This window comes from Gopherus evgoodei, chromosome 1 (assembly GCF_007399415.2).
Source record: "Gopherus evgoodei ecotype Sinaloan lineage chromosome 1, rGopEvg1_v1.p, whole genome shotgun sequence".
NCBI classification, from domain to species: domain Eukaryota; kingdom Metazoa; phylum Chordata; order Testudines; family Testudinidae; genus Gopherus; species Gopherus evgoodei.
Window position 1 is genome coordinate 167,283,172 of NC_044322.1, and position 21,104 is coordinate 167,304,275.

A 21,104-nucleotide genomic window follows, 5' to 3' on the forward strand; every position below is an offset into this window, starting at 1 on the left:
CCCTTCCAAACTCCCTTGCGAAACTCCCTGTTAGCAGCCCTGTTCGCAAAGCGTTTGAGAAACACTGCTCTATCATATACATCACCTATTGCTAAAGTACATATGTGTTAAACATCTGCCAGCAATTCTATCCTGAAATATCCAAACCTAGTACCAGTTCAGTGTTCCTGCAGTTGCTTGGTATTTTTATGGACCAACTCTCTCTCTTGATCAAGCTATTCCTAGGCTTACTTTACTTATGATAACTTGCTTAAGCCAATGTCTTACAGGATACAGTTCTGTAGGTTCCTTGCATTACATAAAAGGCTAAGGTAACTCTATGGGCTACAGTTTACTGTTTTTTAACCAGTTGCTGATCCATGAGAGGACCTTCCCGCTCATCCCAAGACTGGCTGGCAATGGTTGCCAAGGGACCATAGTCATAACTGGAACACAGTGCACATGGCCATGGCACCTCCTTGTCCCCTATGCCAGAGCCAGACTGGAACAGCAGCTGGGTATGTCAGCTCTACATCAGCTAAAAGCTTCCCTGTCCTGAGGAAATTCTCATCTGCTAAGAGCTGGTGGCTTTCCAGTGGCACAAAGGGGCCAGAATGACACAGAATCTGACTCAGTTTATCTTCATTCTTAAACCTATCCACAAGATTAGATGGAGCATATATGTAGTATCACTAAATATTCCAGAGCAATAGTTATGCATTTTCAAAAACTTTATTTTAAAAAGGCATTCACAACACCTAAAAAATATAATGTAGTAGCTGATAATTTTACAAAAATGTAAAAAAAAATATACATAAAAATAAGGTAATTAAAATTTAAAAAACCCCCAAAGACATCCACTTCCAGCATCAGCTAGGAATGACCAGTTGCATTAATTTAGCAGCTTGAACTGTGCTCATAAAATATTGCGTGTTTCCTGGTTTCATTACATACTTTCTGGCCATACAGTTTTTGGTTATGTCATTACAAAAAGGAATATTTCCATGCAGCATCATTCATTGCATTAGAAGATCACACAAACTTCTGATAGAGATTTTGTATATATGGTACAAGACTAAATATGTTCAGTAGTATTTCTTAATACCTTATACTATTTTAAACTGCTTTAATCATGAAGTGAAATCCTGGCTCCAATGAAACATACGACAAAAGTTCCATTGACTTATGTCGGCATACAGCTGTCACAATAATTACACTGCTTGTGCATGTCCACACTTTGTTCCTTGTGTTGTAGTATGCATCCTCACCAGGGACACTTGTATCAATTGTACTGTAGAGTGAGGCATTTTAAAATGGCTCCTGAAAGCCAGTAACCGTCAGCATAAGCTATGCAGAATCTACAGTAACTCTGTGTTAACCTAACTACATCAATCTTGACTCTTTGCCACTCGTGGAGGTGGAGTTATTAAGTTGGCATAGCAGCGCAGTTATGTCGGTGGGAGAGAAATGTAAGTCTAGACACTTCCATAGCTAGGTTGATGTAAGCTGCCTTGTGTCAACATAACTCTGTAGTATAGACCAGACCTTAAATAGGACCAACATTTCACCTTCAGTGTTTTGCAATGAAATATGCTTTGTGGAAAAATGCCTTATTTTATACTTCATACTTTTAAAAGAGTGCTCTTTCTGGATCTGAACCCACCAAATGTGCTGTGACCATCTACTAGCTGGTTGGTCTCTGTTTCACTACAGACTGAAGTAAGTGCTGAATCTGTTTAAACATTATCAATATAGGGATAAGGTTCATGAACAATGTCAATTTTCATTCTTCTCCCATGGTTTTCACTTGATCAGCTTTCTCTGAATAATCAGCTTCTGTGTAGGATTAATTCATTTACAGGAACGCAGCATTACTCTATTGTTTGCAGTGGTTAAAACATATTGCAAAATAACCCCCATATAGAGCAGGCCTTCCAGAGACCGCTTGTGATTACCTTGTGGTGAGACCACCCATACGGTAACATCATTATTTCTGTTTCTCATGGTGAATTTTTGGTAAAGGTTTACTACTTATTAACACTTAAAGTGGACTTGTCTGTGGACCACAACGTGTAAGAATTCACAAAGTTTAATAAATGGCATATGCTATTGCTACACACATTTATCTTCAGATCTGTACTTCGCTTTTATGTGTGTGAAATACAGCTCGTATTGTACATTAAAAGCTTGTCTGCACAACAGGGTTAGTTTGTTCTCAGCTGATGCATACCACTTGGTGCCCAATACATAACTTGCTCTAACAGCATGCATATGGGGCAGCTGTGTCTTCTTTCAATTTGCATCATTTCATACACATGCTGGGAGGTTTTGCGTGTACTAAGTGTGTAGCATTCTTGGTGAGTATTTGATGGTCCTTTGCTGTTGAGCTATGTGCATTCTGGGATTTCTCTCGTGCACACTGTGAAATGCATTGCAGAAACCAGTGGAATTCTGGGACTTGAGGTAAAATTCAGAATTCCATGATTTTGCTCCGTCTACCCTGATTCGATTCCTCTCTATCTGGGAAGGCTAGCACCATTTTTGAACTGCTGTTGGCCAGCATAGAGGCAACAATGATCCACACCATGATTCTGACCACTATGAGTATACACAGAGGCTGTCTGGACTTTATTTGAGCTCAGAGTGCTGGGTGACTTTGGCCTCCAATCAACAAGCAGCTTCTGTGGCTACCCAGCAGCAGTAGCAGAGGAACAAGGAGGATATTGAGCAACTGCTACTGTACTCTTCCTGGAGCAGCTTCTCTTGGTGCTGTGCCATTTCTGGGCTCAGGAAACCAGCACTGATTGGTGAGATAGGATTGTTCTGAAGATCTGGGATGACCAGCAGTGGCAACAGAATTTCAGGAGAGAGAAGGCAATCTTTTCCGAGATCTGTGCTGAACTAGCTGCAGTGGCACCATATCAACATGTAAAGTCCCATAACCCACTGAGAAATGGGTTCCATCACCATCTGGAAGCTGGCCACCCCACTGTTACTGGTCCATAGCCAACCAATTTGAGGTGGTGGAATCGCCTGTTGGAGGCACTGTCATGCAGGTCTGTGCTGGCATGCAGAAGGTACTGTTGCACCAGGTTATAAATCTTGGTAATGCTCGGGAGATTATTGATGGCTATGCATGCAAGGGTTTCTTGAATTGTATTAGGGCAACTGATGGGCCCACATGCCTATCATTTGACCCCACAAAGCAGTGTGGGACAGATGCTGGAGGCATGCTAAAGTAGCAGGTAGCACCATTGTGTAGACGTGAGCGATAGTCTGCACTAACTCAATTTTCACAGAACTTAGTACACTTCGAAGGAGGACTCCAGAATTTGCACCAAGATAAGAGTTACGATTTCCCTCATGTGTATGTAGGTATTTTCAATATGCACTAACTCGAGTTAGATTGGACTAAACCCCTTGTGTAGAGAAGCCCTAACCTACCAAAACACTGTTCATTAATACATGAGTCCTGCATGCTTTTATAACATACAGGCATATATTTAGAATGTAAAAAATGCAGAGTTCATCAGAAGCTGAATTGTATGTTCAAACCAGAAAGAGATACTCTGAAACATGACCAATTGTTTATTCGTGTTTTATAAAGTGGTTCTTGCTTTCACCGATTCATCTTCTTATGTATTCAGAATCTGATGCATCACTTTCATCCGAGACACTAGGGTTTTGCCATTCATGTGAGATGTTATGACAATCTGGCTTCTTAACATCTACTGTGTTAGTAAAATTTTTTGATTCAAGTGCATCAGAAGCACTAGAATCTTGCAAGTCAACTGCATCCTTTTGGTGGGAGATTAATGTTGCAGAATCATCCCAGGTCTTGTCAGGGTCTCCCAGCATCACAGTATTTAAGTTTATGTTAAAGCAAGCACTGTTACTTAACTCAGAAGTTGAGGAACTGTTTACTTCAGATGAAGGATGAAAGAACACTCTACTTATCCTTTCATTTTCTCTAATGACAGATTGATGCTCTTCAGAATTTTCTGTGTCAGAACTCAGAAGTTCAGTTGCTTGACTGCTACTCTCTGCAGATGTACAGTCTATAGTCTGGTGCACGAAGGTGTTTGATTTAGCATGGCAACTTGGATCTCTGCCCAAGATGACACGTCTAGTATAGTCACCAGAATTTTCACTTTCACTTTCGCTATCATCATAACTGTATTCCCACTCCTTTTTTTCCATTTCCTTATACATGATTTGTACAGAGCACACATTTTCAGGATCAGGTTCATGCACTGAGCAATGTAATTTATTTGTGGTTTCCTAAAAAAACAAAACAAAACAAAACCACACACACAAATTACACACCGATAAGAGTATAAGAAAGTAATCTTGTTATTTACTCTAACAACTGCCTCATCACTTTGCACTTATACTAGTATGCAGGCAAAAGTGTTCAGAAGTCAATGGGTCACCCCAATATAAATGTTTCGGCATTATCTTCAAAGCTTTGAGAATTCAGAAGTCTTCCCTCTCCTGCACTCAAAAAAGAATGGCATCCTGCTCCAAAACAGAAACACAGAGTACTGGATAGGCTCTGCAATTGCATATTGGTTCTAAATAAGATCAGAAATGACCTTATGCTTTTGGCCAAAGAAAACCCCAGATGGAAGGCACTGTGTTTTCAAGATGAATTTTTTCTGGGATTTTCTCTGTTGAAGAGTGTCAAATATAGTTTGTGGCAAGGTTTTGAAGAACAAGGAAAAGGGGAGGGAAAAGAAAAGTTTCCAGCGACAAAATTTCCAGGACTGAAAGCTCATCTTGGAAAAGAAAATGGGTTCAGCAGATAGTCCTGAAACTCTTCAGTACAGTGCTTAACACTTTATATTTCCTTCTTGGAAGCTAAGGATCAACTTTTAAATTTTAATATTTGCCACCTGTACAAAATCTTATATGTATGTATAACATCCTAGCTGTATGAATTCCCTAAAAGACACTCTCTCACATAACAAACCTGAGAAAGATTGTTTTAGTCAAAATATGTGAGGCAATGTACAATGTATTTCACCAGTTAAATTTCCTTTTTGCTACTAGTCTTACCATTAATCCTCAATCATGGATTTTGTCTCCATCTGTACAATGACTGCAGACAGTTACTTTAAAGCCCATACAGGGGATGTTGGCCCTGCCTATCTGGCCAACCACCAGAAGAGTTATTCTAAACCAGGGGTGGGCAAACTTTTTGGGCCAAGGGCCGCATCTGAGTGGGGAAATAGTATGCAGGGCCGGGGCAGGGGGTTGGGGAGTGGGAGGAAGTGCGGTGTGCAGGAAGGGGCTCAGGGCAAGGGACTGGGGCAAAGGAGGGTGTGGAGTGTATGAGGGGGCTAAGGGAAAGGGGTTGGGGTGCAGGAAGGGTATGGAGTGCAGGCAGGGGTGCAAGAGGGGTGCAGACTGTGAGATGGGGTTAAGGGCAGGGTGTTGGGGTGCAGGGTGTGGCAGGGGGCCCAGGGCAGGGGTGCACGATGCAGCAGGGAGCTCAGGGCAGGGGGTTGGGGTGCAGAGTTTATGAAGGGGCTCAGGGCAGGGAGTTGGGGTGCAGGAGGGGTGCGAGGTGAGGAAGAAGGCTTAGGGCAGGGAGTTGGGGGTTGGGGTACAGGAGGGGTTAGGGCTCCAGCCCTGCTTCCCTCAAGCAGCTCTGGGGTGGCAGAGGCACGCACCGGGGCCAGGGCAGGCTCCCTGCATACCTGCCCTGTCCCCGGCCCTGCGCCACTCCAGGAAGCACTGCAGCCCCTGAGGGAGGCGGGGGCCGAGGGCTCTGTGTGCACTGCCCTTGCCGTGCCTCCAGGTACCTCCCCCGAAGCTCCCATTGGCTGCGGTTCCCCATTCCCAGCCAATGGGAGCTGTGGGGGTGGTGCCTGGAGGCAAGGGCAACACATGGAGCCCTGTGCCCTCTCCCCGCTCCCAAGGGCTGCAGGCCAGATCCAAAGCCCTGCGGGGCTGTAGTTTGCTCACCCCTGTTCTAAACCTATAAGTTCTTCAGTGTTTTCCAGCTTTGACAGTTAATGGTAGTTATGACAGAATTGGTCATACATTTGTAGTTGGCCATGAGAACACAGAGCAATTCTAGAATACTAACATGCTAATTTCTTTTCTTCTAGTGAAATTTCCATTCCATTCTCTAGCATAAACTCTTCCCTAATCCTCATTGACATAAGAATACACTAATAAATGATGAAAGAAAGACCGAGGGATAAGAGAGAAATCCTGAATCTTGTAGCATATCTATTTTGGAAGCGCTAGTTAGACTGAGCACACTCGTGGGGATGATTGCAGGTCCAGTTTATAACATCTGATATACAAGGAATCTGAAGGCCAGACTTCTTCTACATATATCTATTTCAGCAAAGATGTTCTTTGCTTGGGAGACTGCTGATGACATAGAGCAAGTCCAGGCTTCCTCAGGAAATGACATACCCTGAAGACTCGTATGCTTCCTCAAAGCAACATCTTATCCACCTGACCAAAGAAGCCCTTCGTGACTTGTCTCCTTCACACCCTGGGTGTAATGACATAAGTAAAATACTAGGCTTTTATTCAGTGCGTGAGATCAATTGTAAAAGCTCATTTCCACATTTCATCCAGAGTTTTCTTTTTTCCTATGAAGGTGCTGAATTTTTAGCACCTCTTGGTCTCCTGTCCTCTTGTGGACAATAAAAAATAAGAACAGCTCTAGGAATTTTTCTGGTGTTGGCCCTCCAGAATGACAAGGGAAGAGATTTCCTGCATAATTAGCATTGTCTTTCTTGACTGCTGAACTTTGGGGCCTGGGACATCATAGGCTGGTATGAAATTCTAGGGCATTTCCATACTGTACTAGAGAGGCATCATTCTCTAATGGGTGGGGCATCAGATTGGGACTGAGAAAAGCTGTGTTCTATTTTTTTACTTCCCCTCTCTCTGTCTTTATGTACCTTGTCTATTTAGAGTCTAAGATCTTCAAGGTGTCCATAGATTTTAAATTGTGACATCATGCCATAAAGGCTCTAGCCAAACCAGCAGAAAATAGAGCCACTTTCAGGGCAGCTGATGATTCAAACTCTTTTCTCAGGAAGCGCTCTGCCTCTGTTAACAGGGTTTACACATGCACACGCACACACACACCTGAGACAATGCCTACATTCTTTGAAGCTGAGGTGGCTTCATTGTCAATTCTCAGAATCTGTGTGTTCCTAGATCTTACCAAGAGTTAAGGCGTGTCTGCTTAGCTGCTCACTTTTGTCTGGCAATGCCCACTCAAATCTTACCATATCTTTAAAGGAAGTAAAAGTGCAAAAGCATGTCTAATTTGACTTTGCAGGACAGATAGTTGCCAGGGGACAGCTTGTTTAATCTTCTCAGAAACAGGTTTAGCTGGCTGTTTGTAAATGGCATTTTCTCATTTTTCTTCTCAAGACTTCAAACTCTTCTTTCAAGAAAACAATGTACAGATTAAAGTCTACTTTAGCACAGACAATTCACCGTTCTCTGTGTAAGAGGAACTTGAGGAACCAGACAGGGAAGCTCTATGCTTTTTAGGTTGCCTCTTGGGCTCCCTGAATTTCTTGGGCTTCTTAGATTTTGTTGTCTTCCCCCTTCTGTGCTTTTTTAGCAGGGGCCTCTCAAGTCTCACACTCAAACTTCTCTTCTACCTTGCATCTAGAGGATTACAGTCTAAGTCGAGGGAAGGCTTTTGATACCATCTCCCACAATATTCTTGCCAGCAAGTTAAAGAAGTATGGGCTGGATGAATGGACTATAAGATAGATAGAAAGCTGGCTGGATCATCATGCTCAACGGGTAGTGATCAATGGCTCCAAGACTAGTTGGCAGCTGGTATCAAGCGGAGTGCCCAAGGGTCGGTCCTGGGGCTGGTTTTGTTCAATCTCTTCATTAATGATCTGGAGGATGGCATGGGTTGCACCCTCAGCAAGTTTGCAGATGACACTAAACTGGGAGCAGTGATAGCTATGCTGGAGGGCAGGGATAGGATACAGAGGGACTTAGACAAATTAGAGGATTGGGCCAAAAAAACCTGATGAGGTTCAACAAGGACAAGTGCAGAATCCTACACTGGGGATGGAAGAATCCCATGCACTGCTACAGACTAGGGACTGAGTGGCTAGGCAGCAGTTCTGCAGAAAAGGACCTAGGGGTTACAGTGGACGAGAAGCTGGATATGAGTCAGCAGTGGGCCTTTGTTGCCAAGAAGGCTAATGGCATTTTGGGCTGTATAAGTAGGGGCACTGCCAGCAGACTGAGGGACGTGATCATTGCAGTAGGGGAGGTTTAGATTGGATATTAGGAAAAACTTTGCCACTAGGAGGGTGGTGAAGCACTGGAATGGGTTACCTAGGGAGGTAGTGGAATCTCCTTCCTTAGAGGTTTTAAAGGTCAGGCTTGACAAAGCCCTGGCTGGGATGATTTAGTTGGGAATTGGTCCTTGTGGCAGGGCCGGGGTAAACCCCTGGAATGTCCTGCTAAAATGCTGGCTAAGCCCTGCTTTCTGGTAGGGAAGCCAGGTGCAGGGGCCTGGGCAGCCAGCAGAGAGCCCAGCTGCAGGCCCTAACAAGGGCCAGCTCACACCAATGACCTGAGCGAAGTAGAGAGAGCTGGGCTGAGAGAGGGGAGGGCTATAAAAGCCCTGGAGAAAGCTCAGTCAGGAGGCTAGCCTGGGAGGGGATAGGAGGCTTACATCTCTGTCTCTTCGCTAAAGGCAGGATCCTCAAGGGCCAGGAGACCCTGGGAAGGGTCTGACTGGGGACAGCTGTTGCGGGAATAAGGGGGACTGCACTGTAAATAAAGACACAAGGGTGAAGAAGGCATGGGGACTCTTTATGTAACCTGCCGGCACGGGCTCGAGAGGGTGGAGATCTGGTGCGGACCTTATGACAGGACCTGCTTTGAGCAGGGGGTTGGACTAGATGACCTCCTAAGGTCCCTTCCAACCCTGGTAGTCTATGATTCTATGAAAGAACCTCATGGGAGAGCACATTGGAGCATGCTCTGTGGAGGAAGTGAAAACTCCAGCCAAGAGAAGTCACAGTACCCATTTCAGAACTGGGCAAGGGATGTTAACATTCTGATTCACGAGGAAGTAGAGCCTTAAAGTGACCCAAAGCACTGCTCATTGCACCTTTCCTGGGAGAAGGAAATCAGAAATAATGGGTGGAATGGGGGCAATTTTCTGAGCGAGTTAAAAGTGATGCTCCTGGGCGCGTGCTCCAAAGATTTTCTCATTGAAGGCTGGCTGCAGCATAAAGAGGCAGATGAACCACACCAGCTGACTTCAGAGCCCCATTTCCTACAAGAACAAGAGTCAGAGGGCTAGGTGCAATGAAGGCAAAGGTCTCTTTCAAGAGCTGCTTGGAGGACATTTTCAGAGACAGAAGAGTGCCATTGCCATTTTGGATTATTCTGGTATAACGACAGAGTGCCTGAGGGGAGGAAGGAGAACCTGCTTTTCAGGAAATGCTTCCATCAGAGGTCCCCAAAGAACAGTAGTTTCTCAAAACATGCCCCAGAAAAACAGAAATCAGAAAGGGAAGTTTTACACTACAGTAAAAGTGAACAAGTTAAACCTGAAAATCAATAAGGAAGAGAGCGAGGACCTCCAGGACTGCTTCTGCCAGCAGAGGTAGAACATCTGGCAGTGTGCAGGATGGACAGGACCAAAGTTTTCTATGCCTCCTTTAGAGCATTAGACCTGCCTCAGTCTACATAGGCGGAAGGAAAACCTGTGGTGAAAATGTCAAAGAACAGGTATGTCTAGCTTGAGCATTAAAGGGCTATCATTTACATTTCCTTGTTTTTTAATTAAGAAAAAAGCTACGGCATTCTTACACACTGATTTACCATTACTGGCATGCTGAAAGCCTATATATCTACTTTAGTGGCACCCTTGAATCCTGAGCAATCCTCAGAGGTTAAGGACCTGATTCAATTCCCAATGCAATCAATGGAAAGACTCACTAAATGTAATGGGAGCTGGATCAGGCCCTTAGGCAGACCACAATGGTTAAAGCCTTAAATAGGCAGGGACAAGATCAAGCTAGGGTAGATCAAAACATCCCAAATATTGGGAGCTGGCATGCTGCAAAGAGAGATGGAAAGAGTCTAGCACATGTGCACATTTTCCTAATTAGCACTGGTTAAAACATGGGCTTTTTTCTTGTGAGCTTTTTGTTCAAAAACTGAAACATTTTAATTTGGAATTGCTATCATAGTGGCTGATGAGCAATGTTGTTTGTGTATTTCCCACCCCCATTCTTCTCTACAGGCCGGCTCCTTGGTTAGACTACATTCTCCCAGGGGGTTACATCATGGGAGTCCATGGCCACGGTGAGATATAGTGAGATAATCAAGTGAGATGCCATCTGGGCAGGGAGACCAGCTCAAGCCATAGTGAATGAGGACATGAGGAAAACAAACTACAACTTGAGGTACCATGGCAGAATATCTATATACAAATATTTCAGTTTTTGAGTTTGGGATATTGATTTTTTGTTGGAAAAAAAAGTTTTCAGTGGAAGCAGTTATTTGCTAAAAAAATGTGTTTAGTTGAAATCTCAATTTTCTATCCAAAAAACAGTTTTGATGGAAAGTTTTCAACCATCGCTATTCATAACTTCAATAGTTGTACTATGGAAACCATCATTTTATAATACACAAAAACATATACATCATGCTTATGTTCCTGAACCTATACGGTCATTTTCATATTCTAGATATTCCCAAATTCTGTGTAAATCAACAATTTATTGGAGAAGCCTTGAGTCTACAGGTAAACATGACAGTAATTATATATTTAGCAATAGCTTACAAGCAGCTTTGGACATTAAACCAACGTTGGCTAGGGTGCCAGGAATATCTAGTAATCATAACATAAAGTTACAAGTGATCTTTTGCCCTGCAACTGAACAAAAGTCAGAAATGAGCAGAAGACCTTGATTTTAACTTTTAATCCATACCTTTTTATTAATCTGTGTTAATTATTTAGCTTATTAATTTTAGTTCATTAATTACTATGCTAGTTTCAAATCACCTATGTTGTAGCAGAACTAGCAAATAACTGTTTTGATAAAAATACAGCATTTAAGCAATTTAAGCTACAACATTTAGTAACCTACAGAGAAGTATTTGTCCTCCCTACCCCAAGGTAAGCTGCAAATTGAATAATGAACATTCTTCCCAGGTTAGCAATATGTCCTAAACTTCCCAGGCTGAGAGTGGCAGGAGACAGATCATTAGTTAATTTCTCACTTTCTGCCCTTCAGTTTCCACAATGTCCAGGCTTCTTGTGATGCTCTGGCATTCACCATGCTGATGACACTGCACACCTTTTGAAAACCTTCTACAGCAGTGGTTCTTAAACTTTTGTAATGGTGACTCCTTTCACACAGCAAGCCTCTGAGTGCGACCCTCCCATATAAATTAAAAACACTTTTTTTATATTTAACACCATTATAAATGCTGGAGGCAAAGCAGGGTTTAGGGTGGAGGCTGACAGCTCGTGACCCCATGTAATAACCTCACAACCCCCTCAGGGGTCCCAAATCCCAGTTTGAGAACCCCTGTTCTAGAGAACAGAGCTTGCCCATAAGGAGGCCAGAAGGATAAGATACCTATTTTGTGGGGGTTTTTTTAAAATAAAAATAGCAGAAGATGGAAAATATTTAAGAAAACACAAAAATCAAAATTATTTTTTTCTCCAGATATATCCTCCCTCCATGTAGCTGCTCCTTTGGTCCAGTGAAGTTCCATGACATTTTATTCTATGTAGGATCCCCAGTATGGTGCACAGAGAGCTGACATGTAATTGGGAACCAATTTCAGAAATCAAAGGAGTAGAAAAGGAAAAATTTAGATGTACAAAAGTGAATTTACAAAAGGTCATTTACAGACCACCCCCCAACCACCTTGAGAGCATTTAGCAGCCTATATCTAAATGGATGGAATTTCTAGTTGATTTGCAATTCACTTTTAAGAGAACTCTTCAATGCAAATATTTGTTGCTTAACTTTTATGTAAGGAACAATATATCTTGCTACTTGCTGTATAAACATTACGAGCCCTTCCCTCTCCCCCACCAGGTAAATTAAATATGAAAAAGACATACCAAAACTTTTGGCCATGGTTTACTTTTTAAGCAAACGAAACCTCCTTTATACAATCCTAGTAGGAAGATGCCTACTACCAATGAAACAAGTCCACCATTTAGGATTGGAATTATACCATAACCTGCAAATGGAAAAAAAACAACAACATACTGAGTAAAACCCAATAGATGCAGGAGAGATTTCCAATTTATCTTATTTTATATTACACACTTATTTAAGATTGAAAAGGATAACTCTGCATCACTGAAAACAATTCAAGAGCTATTTGTACAGCCAGCAGGATTAGCCAAAGATATCAGGTACCTCATATGTCATTTATAGGTCTAACCAAATGTCTATCAAAAGATGCTCTCTCTCTTACTGGGATATTTACCAGTTACCCTTTTCTGAAAATACTATTAAAAACTAAAAAACCACATACCGACAACCTGAACCCCTCCCGACCAAACTTTAAATGTGTGATACCTGGTTGAGTGTTGGACCTGGTGATTATACATTTCAAGGCCGAAGGGATGGAATATGGTTAATGATGCAGCCACAGCAACAGACACACAATAATTTGTATTTGAATGCAAGCTTCCAACAACATAGCTAAAGCTTTCTTCAGAGGTTTCATTCTTAATAGGAATCTGCCATGAAAACAATATCTTATTGAAACCTGTTTGTCTAAATGGAGTTATTAAACATTGATTAAAAAAACTTGCATACAATAGCTATTTTCATATCCCATTGTGAAGCTGTACAGTGGCAAGTACAACTGAGTTGTACAGTTGGGGGTGGGAATAGAGTGAGGAGGAAGCATAGCACTTTTTCAGTTTTCGAGAGAAGGAAAGCAGTTGCTAGAGCTCAAGGACTGACCCTACACTTCTGTCCACTGGATTCAATTTATTAAAAGCGTATTATTACAGATAATTCAATCTTACAAGTTCTACATTAGCAAGAAGATAGTGCACCATAAAACAGCACTTTTGCTGTTCAGTAGAAAATCTAGCAGTCTTGTATCTACATTCCTTTTCTCTTTCTTCAAATGTATCTGTCTTCACAGTGGATTATTAAAGACTTTTAGAAAAGTCCCCTTCAATGTTTTGATAATTATTGTTCCTTACATCTGCTCTCACAAGTTTACCTGAATTTGGCAGGGTCAGTTCTTAGATAGGGGGCCTAGATGCTGCAGAAAACAGTGTAATTGAATCACTCATATTTTGGTGATTAGACACAACCGTGACTGGCACGGTGGAAATACTTCCTGCAGGCAGTCTTGCACTTTTCTATTAGTCAGTAATGAACCCAGCCCACATTTTCATCTGGAGACAATTCTTATTTAATGTCTGTCCCAATCTGTTGTCATGTAATATTGAACAACCGTGTGACCGAATGCACCTCAGTAATCACACCCTACTATTACCATAGTAATAATCTTTGTACAAAATATGCCTTGTAAGATATCATTTGAAAACTAATAACTGGCTTGTCAATCTTATCAAGGTGAAATGTGACCAACAACACTATATGTAAAGTTATAAAGATAAGTAGAAATTAGATCTGAAATGTGTTTACCAGAAAAGTCTGGGTAAACCAGTTTCGCAAAGACAAAGGACAAGCTAACACCTCTAGCCAGGAGGCATCAAAGTTCATGGGCAATCACCTACCAAGTGGCCATTCTTCGGCAAAGAAGGGGGAGCATGAACAAACAAATCTCCATTTAAGCAAACAACAGCACAGACCTTCTTCATCACCAGACTCCATGTCTCTGTCCTCACAGTGAGAATGAACATTATTGAGGGATAACCTCCAGGAAAATGCATTTCAGAAGGCGACTGAACTATAAAAGTGAGGGGCAAAAACACTCCAAGTTTTTTCTCCCTATCCATCTCTCTCTTTCACCTACGACAACAGAAGAAACAACCTCTGGACTCTTGGAGAAGATCCTGGTCAGCAATGTTACTGGAAACGTGTGCTAAGAGACTTCACCTTGAACCAAATCAAGTTTGTTAAGTTTCGTATGAGGAAGCGTTTTATCTTTATTTCTCTTGTATCACTTGTGAATTTAATGCCTTATACTTGTACTCACTTAAACCCCATTTCCTTGTAGTTAAACAAACTGGTTTTTCTTTAGTCAAAAGTAATCCATTGTTGTCCACTGTGTGTGTAGCTCCATTTAGGGTAGCACACTGTTGTATACTTATTCCCTTAGAGGGGCAACGGACCTAATATATCTGGACTGCCCAGGAGAGGGCCATATAGTACAGAACACAGGTTTGGGGGGAAAATCCAGGGTGTTGGACTCACCCTGCAAGTGGTCACCAAGACTGGTGTAAGTGAGTGTGAGACTGATGCTGTCAGGCTACAGCTTAGACACAGATACTCAGGGTGTTACCCGCATGCTGCAAGGCTGTTTCTGAGCAGCCCAAGTGGAAGATACAGCAGCAAAGCATTGTGTGGCACCCAGGATTGCAGGGCAAGGGTGACACTGCCCCACACTGATCTGGATTACACCCAGAATGTCATAAACTGTCAAGATTCATTTTAGAAGCAACTTCATTTGAAAGGCGGGAGAAGTGATCTCCTTATACAGTTCACTCTGGGATCCTTCAGGATGAAAGCGACAATGTAAATGTGTTCTTTACTTTTCAAGTGAGTTGAAGGAAAGGCTCACTACGATTTAAAATTGGGATAGGGGAGCTCCTAGAGGGAAAAAAGGCACGTTTGATATTCACTAGCACTGAGTTTACTTTTCTTATCAATACTAAGTGATACTATAAGAACTGACATACCAGAACAAATCAATGGTCTACCTAATTAGCTATTTTGTCTCTAGCAGCAGCCAATGTCAGATGCTTCAAAGGAATGAAGGGAATCCCTACACTGCACTTACTGGTGAATACTTTATCACTGGGGTGTGGAATGAAGGGCAGAAGGATTTCCTCCTGTACCCAAATCATCAGCTCATGCCTCAAGAAGGCTCAAATTTATCCTAAGTAGCGTAAACCACTGACAATAGTCTATTCACGTAAAGAGTTAGGATAAGATACAACAAAGCTCATCTTCAGCAAGCTTCCTTACTGCTCAAGCCAATTTATATTTTATGCTTTGAACATTTTTCTTTAAATCTTAACATTACAAGTTACTTACCTTTTCCTTTCTATCAAATGATTCCACTGTTATCGTATAATCAAGTTTTTGATATATATCAATTAAAGAACTTTCTTTTAAATACGTGGCTGGAAGTTTTACTGTCACATTTATGCAGGTTGGACAAGCAGTAAGATTAACTGCTGGTGGACCCAAGTATGCTGTTTAAAGAAAAAGAAAACAAACCCCAGAAATATAACTACATTTATACATTTAACATCAGTTAGACAAGCTGTAAAAATCAAGTAAATTCCCATGTGTCAGATGATTGACTAATTAGTTGCCCAACAGGGCTTGAAATTACCAAAGATTCAGGGGAAAATTGTTCCTCCAATTTTTTTTAGCAGAGGGAATAAAAATAGAGAAAAACCTAAAACAATCAAAAAACTACCATGAGAGAAAAGGGGATTGAGGAGGAGGGTGGGAAGAGAGGGGAGTTGAGACAAAACAAAACAGCATCACTTGTTTCTCCAGTCGCACAGAGCCCTTCTGTGTGAATTCTGTGCAACTGAGGCTCTGTTTGTTTTGCCTGGAGGCGAGTACAGGCTGATGGGGAAGGGGTGAACATTGTTTTCCATGGCAGCATCTTCTAGTTAAATACTTGAAATACCCATACGAATTAATCCCTGCAGGTGGCCTCTCCACACACAAATACCCCTTGGAACATAGACACAGGGACTAACTGTTGGCCAGGAACCACTGGCCGCAGAGCTCCAAAGGGAGATGCACTCTTGCAGATGACTGTGACTCAGGACCTGAGGAATATCATCCTGAGCCTGGCTTCTGCATGAATGCTTTTGCCCTCAAAACAATGCCTGGAGACCCTGTTTCTCAGAACACCCAGGAATTTGGAGATCCATAAACCCTGACAATTCCCTAAGATTAAAAACTATGCAGATATTTTCTCCACTGCACCACATAGTATAATCTCCAAAGTCTGAAGGTCAAAAGTTTTGCACTTCACTGATCCTTCTGCAAGTGCTGTGTTTTGATCTAATTAGTTATTGTCTACATAGAGCTTTGAAAAATCTATAACATGCTATGTAAGTGCTAACTACTTGTATGGTTCATTATTCTAATCATATAGGTAAAATAATTAAACATTTTAAAAGGAGTTGGAGTTCTGACCTTGCTCCAAACAGGAGCGTGCACACACTTAATACCATCCAAATTTTACTCCCCACCTCTTCCTTTGATTTGCCTGTTGTTTAATTTATGCAAAACAACAATAAACCTCAGCCTACGCTTTCACCTGAACGTGGTTGTTCCCATGGTTTTTGACTGCAAGAGTCATCTGTCCCTGCCTCAAATCATTCTGCCAAGGAGAGAGAGGCTCCAATCCTTCCTATTTTATGGGTAGGAGTAAATCAGATGCTTTAGGGCAGTGTTTCCCAAGCTCGGGATGCCACTTATGTAGGGAAAGCCCCTGGTGGGCCGGGCCGGTTTGTTTACCTGCCACATCCCCAGGTTTGGCCAATCGTGGCTCCCACTGGTCACGGTTTGCTGCGCCAGGCCAATGGGAACTGCTGGAAGCAGCATGGGCTGAGGGACATACTGGCCACCGCTTTCAGCAACTCCCACTGGTCTGGAGCCACAATTGGCCAAACGTGGACGTGGCAGATAACAATTGGACGTGGCAGATAAACAAACCAGCCTGGCCCACCAGGGGCTTTCCCTGAATATGTGGCGTCCCAAGTGTGGGAAACACTGCTTTAGGGTAATGGATCAGAACAGCCCTGCATTTCTACTCAGGGTCATCTTGGTTTAAATATGAACAAGGAAAAGAAAAAGAAAAGAGATAAGTTGCCCATGTTAAAACATTTACCATTTGAGCTTGGCTCTTCAGTAAACTGATAATACTTTTCTGTAACTTTACAAAACAGCAAACATAGAGGTGGCATGGGAAAGATGCTAGTGCACCTTCATTCATGCAAATGTATACATAAATGTGAAACAGCTGGAGAACACTGTTACAGAGTAATATTTTTATTTTTCTGATACATGTCTATGAAAAATAGGTGTTTGGAACAATGAAGTCTGAATACAAGGTACAATTTACCATTTCCAATTTTTTAGAACAATCTCATTGTAAGGCACTATGTTGATAAGTCAGCTGAGGAAAAGTGTTACATTATTTTCAAGTTTAGGGTTCTCTGCTTCCCCAGATAAATGGGCACTGATGTTTGGACAGAAGAAGACAAGAACAAGGGTGTGGGGGTGGGAAGCTATATAAGTCAACTCAAGTTGCAATAAGGGATACACTATTCCCTGAAGGCCTGCAAATTTGAGATGCAAAATAGCGTAACCACTATATTTAAAACTAATGGAGAAACTTCTATTCGTGAAAATGTTACCCTGGCTTGTCAGCATTACAGTTACAGTATTTCAGAGTCTTTGAGCTGAGTTGATACTATTTCTGTAGTCTTGTACCTAACATGAGGTACAGTAGTCTCCGTGTTCAGTTTAATCACTTGCTCCCTGATATAATGGTCCTTATTTCGAGAGAGGAAAAAAAGAAATTAGTGAAGCAATATTGTTAATAGGACTCCAGGGAGAAGCAGCCTCTAGCAGTATTAGGCCATCATTGCTAATGAGCATCTGGTGTTTATGTGAGACATACCAAAGGGGGCAGGGGGAAGTCAAGGTGACAGCTAGAATGGAAACAGATATTCCTTCACCTCTCATCTTTTGGTTTTGCCTATTCAACAGTTAACCAATTAACTATCTTCAAAAAAGGAGATTATGCAATTTATAAATGTAGTAATATTTTTTAATTTCTACTCCCAAATGTCCTAAATGATGCTATCACCTTTATAAAAGTCTGTAATAAATACACATAAAAGAAATTGATTCTTATATATGCACAGTGGAAGGAAATCTATTCAAACATTTGCTTTTTCCTTCAAAACTGTTGCTTGTTTCTATTCATAAGAACTATTCAAGCCATGTATTATGTATAGATAGCTTTCCATTGATTATAAAACATTAAATATACACTAGATGATATGTTAGCTCAAAACATCTTACATAAAATAGTGCATCACAAACTACATTACTTTGGAGTTACTTATAGTACCATTAGTAAAACACTGGTTATGTATAGCTGAGAATAAAAACAAGAAAATGAACAAAAACAGGTAAAATAGAATAGTTACTTACTGGACCTATATGGAGAGAATTCAAGTATAGATGAATTTAATACTCTATTTCCTGTGATGCTCTGAACCATTGCTATGTAGGTATAAGTACATTCTTCATACTCCTTTGTCAAGTTACAGAACAAGCGTGCAGTATTTGAACATTCTTTAGCAATTTTCCATTTGTTTTCTGATCCACTTTAAGTTGAGAGAAAAAAAAATCAGTGTTTTTCAAAGGATCTTCTGATTTGTGACTGTACCTCTGGAGAGTAACATGAAAACTCAAGAGATGCATTGGATGAAGCGATCACTGCTCTCACCTTAAACATTGTCAAAAATAATCAAAACCACAAAGACTAGTAAAATCTGAATGGTTTATTTAGAGTGTACCTACAAGGGGAGTGGAAGAGAGGCACGTTTGACAAAGAAAACTGGAAAAACAAAATCTCAAACCACAACTAACCAGAATGATTAAGGGATAAAAACAAAAATGATATACAAGAAGTGTCAGTCATAAGTTTTGCACAGGATCTCCCACTCATCTCGACAACATAAAATAAACTTCCTGAAGAGGGACACCACTTGCTCCTCTTCTCAAAAGGCTACCCCAATCTACTCATTCTACTAGGGTTAATCTCCATTAGGATCATATTGGCTCCTTTCCTGGTCCATATAGGTGTGTACATATATACACACACGAATTTCTTCTCAACAAAACCCTACCCAAAATCAAACCACCACCACAACAAAATCTGGTGGTGGTGTTGCAGGGAGAGTTTGGAGTGAAATCCAAAAAGTTAGTTTAAATGTATTTATTTTTATTTATAGTTATCTAACCCTTGTTCAGTGTTGTTATATGCCCAGTATCCCAGATTATGTGGGGCACTCAGCATATATGTTATCATCAGTTTGAAAAATATTTGCTTTAAAGCTCAGGGTGCTCTGCACACATGCACTATCAAACATAGTATGGCTCAGCACCAGTTAGCCAATCCATCACACTTCCAAATGGCTTGTGGCCCAATCTCTCAATTAAGGTATAGTACTATGCACTGATAAAAGAATAAGAACAGAAAGTAACAGTAATTATCAACACCAGCTGAAGTTATCTTTCCTTTGATAAATACAGATTTCTTCCATGTACAAATTTGCTCTAGGAATTAACGTGTACTTGTTTAAAATTGTTCAAATAGCTACTCGTATCCTAAAACCGAATTATTTTCCTTGTATCTGATGAATGGCAAATTTCAGAAAATCTATCTGGAAAACAAAATAGTCAATAGAATATTTTGACTAGCAAGTACAAAAAAGTACAAATTCATGTACAGTATGAAAGGAAACAAACCTGAGACCTATGTACATCACATCGTAATATGTTGGCATAGTTGTATTACTTCCTGGTTCCCATGATAAAATGTGCTCGAAATTCTGAGAGTTCATTGTTAACTTCTGAGGTGGATTTATCACAGATGCTTCTAGATTAAAAGAAAAAGTTGCTAAGATTAAGAAGCATTTGAAAAGGACAGCAAATGCAATACCATTATACATGGTAAATCTACTCACCAATTAGTTAAATATCAGCCTCCAAAACGATAAGAAAACTACAAGATTGAAGATGAAGTCATTTTAAATTGCACATTCATTGCATTGAAGGCACAAGTGCATGGGACTGTCCTGCAGGATATTATCCATATAGCTTTCTTACATGCAAATGCATAGTGAAGTCAAAAGGATACCGGATGGAAGTATACACATCTTTTGAGCTATTTCAAGGATTGTGCTTAAAATACAATAAAAATTCTTACCTGTCAAGCTGAACAAAGTAGTGGTCAAAATGCTGAGGTACACTGGAAATGAAAACATGAATATATATTTATTCATTAGAGAAATGGTATATGTGTGTTCTACAGTATTTGTCAATGATAAATTAGAGTTCTTATTCATTTATTATGAATGATACTAATCTTGTTCTCTATTTCTATCATCATTTTCCTTTCAGATACCATTTTTTTCTTGATGAAACTGCACTTGAATTATTTCCTTTCTGTATCAAATGCTTTTCCATTATTATCCTTAAGAAGGTGATCAGCGATAGTTCAGGTGTTTCTAAATTGCATATCATTGTGATATTTAAGCACTATATAATAATTAGAGAGAGCCCCAGTAAATTGAAATGTTCTCACAGCCTCCCTTGTCCCCAGTATATATGTGTGGGTGCTTTTTTCTTACTCTTCCCCACATCTTGCCATCTTCTTTCTCTCCTCCAATCTTCCAGAATGTGGGATGGCATTTTCCTGGATCATTCAGATCCATGTACACTGTTACTCAGACTCACTTTGATCTCCTCTGGTAAGGTATTACTTGGCCAGGTTCCTGCTGCTGAAAATACTCTGCTCCATAGACCCAACCATCTTAGCTTGGGTCAGCCTAGTTGAAAAGTTCTTTCAGAGCACTGCCAGGGAGGATTGTGAATGGATAATTGGTTTTTGAGGTAGCTCAGACTCCAACCTATTAAGTACCTGGCAAGCCAGTGCCCAGGCCTTAAAAATTATATCTGGAAAGGGATATGGAGCCAGTAGTACATGAGGAATATTGGTGTGATATGTTCACATGTGCCTTGGTGGCTACATGTCAGGAGTGTGGACTTCTGAAATATTGTAGCTTGTTAGCACTTGCAACATGTAATTCACTGCTTTCATTTACCTTAAGCCTTATCTCCTTTCCAAACTAAAATCTCAACTGT

At 41.0% G+C, this 21,104-nt stretch overlaps 1 protein-coding gene and 1 long non-coding RNA gene across 2 annotated transcripts in view; one reads left to right on the forward strand and one right to left on the reverse strand.

Annotated features, from left to right (window-relative positions):
- LOC115659144 overlaps positions 1 to 15,210 on the forward strand; it is a 28,740-nt gene extending 13,530 nt beyond the window's left edge. Inside the window, exons 2-3 of the long non-coding RNA XR_004002455.1 lie at positions 10,253 to 10,415; positions 13,855 to 15,210. This is a non-coding gene — a long non-coding RNA (uncharacterized LOC115659144). The remainder of the gene's footprint in view (positions 1 to 10,252; positions 10,416 to 13,854) is intronic.
- IFNAR2 (interferon alpha and beta receptor subunit 2) overlaps positions 3,553 to 21,104 on the reverse strand; it is a 30,039-nt gene continuing 12,487 nt past the window's right edge. The window contains 8 exon segments of the mRNA XM_030578981.1: positions 3,553 to 4,260; positions 12,092 to 12,213; positions 12,558 to 12,613; positions 12,615 to 12,721; positions 15,225 to 15,385; positions 18,384 to 18,559; positions 19,707 to 19,836; positions 20,167 to 20,208. Of these exon segments, the coding sequence (XP_030434841.1) occupies positions 3,607 to 4,260; positions 12,092 to 12,213; positions 12,558 to 12,613; positions 12,615 to 12,721; positions 15,225 to 15,385; positions 18,384 to 18,559; positions 19,707 to 19,836; positions 20,167 to 20,208 (1,448 nt within the window). The 3' untranslated portion in view covers positions 3,553 to 3,606.